The sequence below is a fragment of the Podarcis vaucheri genome (assembly GCF_965113315.1).
Source record: "Podarcis vaucheri genome assembly, chromosome: 9".
Classification (NCBI taxonomy): domain Eukaryota; kingdom Metazoa; phylum Chordata; class Lepidosauria; order Squamata; family Lacertidae; genus Podarcis; species Podarcis vaucheri.
Window position 1 is genome coordinate 26,770,400 of NC_138767.1, and position 6,973 is coordinate 26,777,372.

General features: G+C 55.3%; 1 protein-coding gene across 1 annotated transcript; it reads right to left on the reverse strand.

The window, feature by feature from the left end:
- Positions 1-294: 294 nt before the first annotated feature.
- NEUROG2 (neurogenin 2) lies at positions 295-3,143 on the reverse strand. Its single transcript, XM_082237507.1, has 2 exons — positions 2,662-3,143; positions 295-1,730 (listed from the first exon to the last, which is right to left on the reverse strand). The coding sequence occupies exon 2, from the start codon at positions 1,727-1,729 to the stop codon at positions 938-940; it is 792 nt and encodes a 263-aa protein (XP_082093633.1). The 5' UTR covers position 1,730; positions 2,662-3,143; the 3' UTR covers positions 295-937.
- Between the last annotated feature and the right edge of the window lie 3,830 nt (positions 3,144-6,973).

Sequence of the window (6,973 nt, forward strand, 5' to 3'; positions counted from 1 at the left end):
TAAACTCTGAAATATACAGGGGGGGAAATACGTCTCCCCCTTCCCCCATGAAATCTTTTCCTTTGTAATAAATAGAAACAAACACGTGGGTGGTTGATTGCGGGTAATGCTCCGTGTCTGCTGGGATTTTCACAGTCTGCTGAGACTTTTTTGTAAACTGGTGAAAGGACGGAGGAGTTCCTCTCCCCCTAAAGGGTCGAGAAGATAAATAATACATGAGCCAGTCTTCCCTCCTGGTTCAGCGCCCACCCCACTCCGACCCCCACCTCTATACCCCCCCACAAACCCTTATAATAAAGAGTTCCGCCTAAATTTCCACGCTTGCATTCAGTCGTGACAAAAACCTACAAATTATACAATGACTTCTCACCCGATCTACAAACAAACAAACAAAAACAGAGCCCAAAACTTTCTTTTTCTCCTTTTTCCATCCAGCCATTTCCGATAAATCATCGGAGAGACAGATGGCAAAATGGGGAATGGGGGCGTCGAGGAAGGAGAAATGTGTGCGTCTGAGAGAGGGAGCGCGTGAGTGTGACAGAGAGAGAAGGCGAAGGACAAAAGACATTGTGCCTGGCCAATGTGGGAAAGTGCACATCCGAAAGAGAAAGTTTGGTTTGACAGGTGAAATTCCCACAGCCTCCAGGCGGGCGATGGGAAGCCGGCAGATGCCGCTCCAGGCACCGCCAACGCGGAGCTGGCATGGCGAAAGGGAGGAGAGGACAGACCCAAGACATTCACGTCTCTCCGGGAAGCCCGAGGAGGTGAGCCCCGGCGGCTGGGCCGGCCCCGAGGGGCCGAACTCTCCCCGGGATTGCGCCCAAGTCCCTCGGTCCTTGTTTGGTGAGCGGGCGCCTGCGCGCTGCGCTCGACGGCGACAGTTCAGCGTCAAGCACTGGCCGGGAGGCCGGGCGAGAGCGAGGATAACCTTGGGGTGTCAGATGAGGTCCCTGGACAGCGCGTAGCGCTGCTTGCCCGGCTGCCAGTAGTCCAGCTCCGAGGCGGAGCTGCCCCCAGGGCTGCAGGGGGACAGAGTGCAGCTGTACGTCGAAGAAGAAGAGGAGGCAGCCGACGGGGCCGGGCTGGTGGTGCAGCTCCAGGACGAGGCTGGCGAAGGGCTACCGTCGGCGCTGCCCAGCACCGCCTCCGAGAAGGCGGCCGCTGCCGCAGCCACGGCCGCCCCACCGACTCCACCGACGCCGTGGTCGGCTAGACGGAGCGTCTCGCTGAGCGCCCAGATGTAGTTGTGCGCGAAGCGAAGCGTTTCGATTTTGGTGAGCTTGGCGTCCTCGGGGAAGGTGGGCAGCACCTCGCGCAAGGCGTCCAGTGCCGAGTTCAAGTTGTGCATGCGGTTGCGCTCGCGGTTGTTGGCCTTCAGGCGCCGGCTCTTCTTCAGGCGCTGCACGGTCTCCACCGTCTTGGTGGCCCGCGAGCCGCTCCGGGCCCGGCCCGTCGAGCGCCGCTTGCAGTCGTGGCGTCTCAGGCCCAGGTGGCGCAGGTGAGCCAGCTCGGAAGCCGCTCCGGGGACGCTCTCCGCCGGCCCCGAAGGCGAGAGGGGCTGGGACGCCTCTTCCTCCTCCTCGTCCTCCCCTTCGGAGCCGGACGACAACTGCGTCAGAGAGGAGGAGGAGGAGGAAGAGGAAGAAGAGGAGGAGGCGGGCGGCGAGCGGGCTCCAAGCAGCAGCGCTTCCTCCTCCTTCAGTTCCAGGTTTTCCGGCTTCACAAACATCCTGAAAGGAAGAAGAGGCACGAGGAGACGCGGTCAGATCAGCGAAATGAACCTGACGACCCTGGCAAGGCTGCCCGCCCCGTCCACTCTATATAGCAGAGATGGATTGTGTTGTGAACCGCCCTGAGCTCTGCGGATGAAGGCGGTATACAAATTTCATCCTGTAATAATAACAATTAATACTAAAATAAAACAACTCTGCCGCGTCCGCCGCGTCCATCTCCCTGGAGCCTCTGGCTGGAGAAGAGGCGCGCGGAGGCGCTCGCTTGCCAGTTCGTCTCTCCAACTCCACGTGCTGGGCGCTTGACAAGCCGAAAAGTTGACGGCGCCTCACACTACTTAACCCTTTGCTTCCTGCTCTTTCCTAGAAACGGGCCCTTTCAAGTCGATAGGGACCATAGCGTCCAACCCCCTGCCACGCCCAGTCTTTTGCTCCAACGTCAGATTGTGGGATTTAGGATCTCATGCTCTAGCAACCGAGCTATCCCAGCAGGATCTGCCCTTCCAGGAGCCATCCGGAACAAACTAGGCAGAGAGGGAGAGATGGGACTCACCGCCCGTTCCTGACGAACGGATATGGCTTGTACCCCTCTTTCTAGTAAAGCCCCGTGAACTTCTGTAGTTAAGGGGCTTTAAACGACCCCTCTGATTTGTTCCCCGCGTTTGTGTGTCAAAGTGCCAACAGCGGACTAAGGAAAGCGAAACCCAGACAGGCTTTATTGGAAGAAGGAAAGGACCCCCGCTGCCTCCCCATCTAAGTGCTAATGGGTGGGAGGCGGGGGGCGGCCCCTGCGATTGCGCTTGGCCAATTTAGCGGGACTTTCGCCGGCAACTCAAAAAACAAAAAAACAAAAGCCCAAGTCCATTCACAACCCCAACAAAACGCATCCCAGCTTCCATCCAAGCGCGCAGCGAGAGAATTGGAGACTTACTTGGCTCTCCTTCTAGAGGCGGTCGGATTTTGCTGCGCGCTGCGTAGAGTTTGTTTGGGGTTTGTTTTTGTTTTTGCCAGGGAATGCGTCGGGTCGCTCGTCTCTCGCGCTCTCCTTTTTTTCCGCACCGCCCCCTCGGTGCAAAAGCTGCAGCCCGGGTTTGGCCCCGCGCCGCTCCCCTCCCTGCTTGCTGGAGAGGGTCCCACTGTTGCCGGGCGCTGGGGTGGCTCCAGACCCCTTTGCCGGGGTGACGGAAGGAGGGGGGGGGAGAGAGAGTTTGGTGTTGCTGATCGCGTGTGCGTGCGCAAGAGACAAGGCAAGCCCGACGGGGCGAGCTGCTGGCACGCGCCCCTCGCCTCCAGTTAAAGCGAAGCTGCTTGTGTTTCCGTGGCTGTGCGTCTGGCACACGACTCTCCTTAAAACCCCTTATATACCCCCCGGACAACAATCAAATCTACCCCCAGGGCCTCCTCGGCTCTTCCTCCCCCCCTCCTCCCTCCCCAGGTCTTTCTTTTCATTTCATTATCATCACTCATCTCTCTCTCTCTCTCTCTCTCTCTCTCTCTCTCTCTCTCTCTCTCTCTCTCTTGGGGGGTTGGTTAGGAGGTTGCTTCTCTTCCCCTCCCTCCGCGTCAAGCCCCCTTGCCACCCACCCACCCCACCGACCCCTCCCCTCCTTCCCTCTCGCTTTCATCTGATCCCTCGCAAGTGTGTGGCGCAGCCCCGACGGCTCTGGGGTGCGATTGGTGCCTTGCGCTCGGCTGGAGCGTGCCGCTAATTTATTAATGAATGGGGGTCGCGAGGCGCAGCTGGCCAATCGCAGAGTCCCGCTAGCCACGCGCGCTGGAACCTGCTCCCTTTCAGCAGCTCATTAGGCCGGGTGGGGGGGCGGGGGAGTCAGAGGAAGGGCGTCCTGCAAAGGCTTCAGCCTCCCCTTTGTTGACTCCTCAGACCCCGAAGGGGCGGCTCGCAAGAGGCGCCCTGCTCTGCCCACCTCAGCATCAGAGACGGGGTGCGGGAGGTGTCTTGCGCCATCCCGCGCAGGCTTGTTCGGATGTTCTGAACCAAAAGCAGAGCAGGTAGAAATGAGGAGGAGTTGCATTTCTGAAATCAGGATTTCGCCCCATCAACACCCTTTCCGGGTTTGCCTTTCAGGCAGAAAGGTAACCAAGTCCCCCTTTTCCAGCTGTTGGGGGGTGTAGTTGGAGGCGCAGGTAAGGGCAAGGATAAGTCTCTCCACCCCGCGCAGGTGGTTACGTGAAAAATGGGTACTTTTCACATGCCGTCCACGATTAAGTCATCAAGTGGAAATTAGAAGCTAAGGTTGCGTTTACAAGCTGACTTCCTTGCTCGAAAGCGAAAGCCTTCCAAATCCGAAGGGAGCAGGCGAAAGTGCCATGCCGCTGTTAAAAGTTTTACAAAGACCTGAAGGGGCGTATTGATCTCGTTCCAGGGTTCTAAGTGTTAATGTGCTCTTTAAAAGCTCTTTATTAATTGGTTTCCACTGAAACACTCGTAAATAGCTTTCCTCTTTCCACGTCATCCAAAAAGTCACATTTCACAAAACGACATGGGGCTGTGCTTATGTGGTCTTCGGTGACTGCCTGCCTGGAGGTAGTCCACTTTTCTTCAGCTGGTGGGTGTTTTGAGAGCCAGACTTAGGGCACACTTCAAGCACACCAGCAAGAGCCATGGACAGTGCCAGAGGGCGGAAATCGCCCCCCCCCCTACAAGGAAACAGCCCTCCCCACTGCCTCCCCAATTGCTGGACTCCTGTCCTTAATGCATACTATTATTTTTCTTTGCAAGATCGTAACGTGTGGGACACAACTGGCTCATGTCTAAATAAAATTTGTCCTTCTGTGCCCCTCATTTTCCTGGTATGAGCACTGGCAGCAGCACCCACCATTTTCTAGTATTATTATTAGTATTATCTTTTTTAAGAAGAGGAATAAAGTGGATGAGAGAGCAGGATAAAAAGAATCAAGGAGAGGAAGTAGGAAAAAAGAAATAGCGCGCGGGGGGGGGGGACAGTGTAAAAATACTAAAAGTGATCCCACTGGAGAATGAGACTGAACGTAGGTCCAAGTTGAGAAAGGTTAGAGAAGTTTCTTGAATTATTGGGGGAAGCTGTGATGAAATACACAACTCTGTTTCTTCTCAGTTTGGGGCAAGTTATACTCATGTCCATCGCCTTCTTTTTAAAAAGTCAACTGAGGTGTGACCAAAGGTGAAGGACGGTTCCTTGAGCAAGACTTGGAGACCCTTGGTTGAGACAGTTGAGGTAGACAAGAAATGGGTGCTCAGGGTTGGACAGTAAATGTTAAGATTGACCAAGTCCACCTAGACATTGCAATGGAAAGCAGGGCACTGAACTGAGGCTGCCGGTGAAAAAGGAGGGGATTGCTATGCGGGGCAAAATCATCTTCCCATTTTCAGGTGGCAAATGTTCCCACCTAGTGTGCATCATGTTCACAAATTAAGATTTTTCTCTTTAAATGTCACAGTGCCACCTCCAGACCCGATTTTCACGGAGCGGGTTCCTCTCGGTCAGAGGAACTCCGCCATTGCCGATGGCGCTAACCCGGAAGTCCCCAGACTCAAAATCACTTTAAGTGCCTCTCTAAATATGTGTATGTGTGGCGGGGTAGGAATTATAGGAAGCTAGAGCTACAAACTGGGCTGTGTGCGCCTGTATTTGCGTCCCATGCTTTAACTTCCAATGCCTATGCGGTGCTGAACTTCTTTTGCCTAACAAGCAAGGCACGTTCTCCAAAGGGGAAGCTCCTTTCTCATATTCCCAGCAAGTGAGCGGAGGGGCTAGCCCTGCTTAGTCAACGGAGCCCTATAAATAGTAGTTTAGAAACTCTGTTCCGCCATATCCTCCAAGGCTGAACGCTGGTATAATAAAGACTAAGTTCTTACGTGTGTGAGTTGAGTGTGTGGGTCTGTCTGCGATAGAGAACGAACTTTGATTTATTGAAAAGAAGGGATGCACAGATGGATGTGTTGCGGTGTGGTGGGGAAGTCACTTGTGCAAATCAAAGTCCTGCGTTTGCAGGGTCGCCGCAGGAAAATTCCAGGAAGATTTCTGCGCCTTTAAAAGATGCAGGACACTCACACACTTTCTGGGGTTCCTTTCCCCCGTTTTAAATGGTTGTTGTTTGCGCTAAACCTACGGGCAGGGATATATCTATCCGTGCCAAGTGTCTCAGAAATTCCAGAAATTATTCCAAAACTTCGATGAGCTCTTATCATCCACGACCGACGGAGCTTCCGCCATCGTCGGGGCATTCCGGGAGCTGGGAAAAGCTGCCTTTGCCGCCTCTCCACCTGCCGCGAGCAAATAAGTCCCGTCCAAGAAGAAGCGCCCCCCCCCCCATTCAGAGCCCGACGGCGCGGGTCTGCTCTCAGGCTGAGCCGGTGGAGGGTTTCTCACCGGCGGAGGCGGAGCGAGCAGTGGCAAATGAGCGGCGGCGTCTTGGCCTTTCCTCCTCCCTCCAGGCTGTGTTGTGCGCGCCGTCGGGCTAAACGGATTCGGTGGCGAGACTGCGGTTCCGCAGGGACCCTCCTGGCCCCCGAAGGAAGGAGCTGTCCAAAGCGTCTTCCTCCTCTGCAATTTTGGTCCGAACTTCTGTCCCTTTTGTCCCCCTTTGCCTGGTGGGCCGCGCGGAAGGACGACGCCGACGACGCCGACGCCTCCACGAGGCAGCGGCCAGCGCCGGACCGGGAAGGAGGAAGGAGCATCGGGCCTCTGTGGAACAAGAGTCTCAAAGGGAACGGGTTGTGAATGTGATGGGTTATGAACAGCGGGGCCCCATACCTGTGGGGCTATAGAGGGTTGGATCTGGGAGCTCAGGGTTCAAATCCTCACGTGGCCGTCACGTGCCACCAAGAACTCCTTGGAAGAAGGGTGGGACAACAACAACAACAATTTATTATTTATACCCCGCCCATCTGGCTGGGTTTCCCCAGCCTCTCTGGGCGGCTTGCAACAAAACACTAAAATACAATAACCTATTAAACATTAAAAGCTTCCCCAAACAGGGCTGCCCTCAGATGTCTTCTAAAAGTCTGGTACGTAGTTGTTCTTCTCTTTGACATCTAATGGGAGGGCGTTCCACAGGGCGGGTGCCACTACCGAGAAGGCCCTCTGTCTGGTTCCCCGTAACTTGGCTTCTCGTAGCGAGGGCCATGGCGCTGGACCTCGGTGTCCAGGCAGAACAACAACAACAACGGTTGTTACCCAGAAGTTCAACAGGGCTTATCCCCACTAGGTTTGTAGCCTAGGAGTGATTGCGCTGGATTGCAT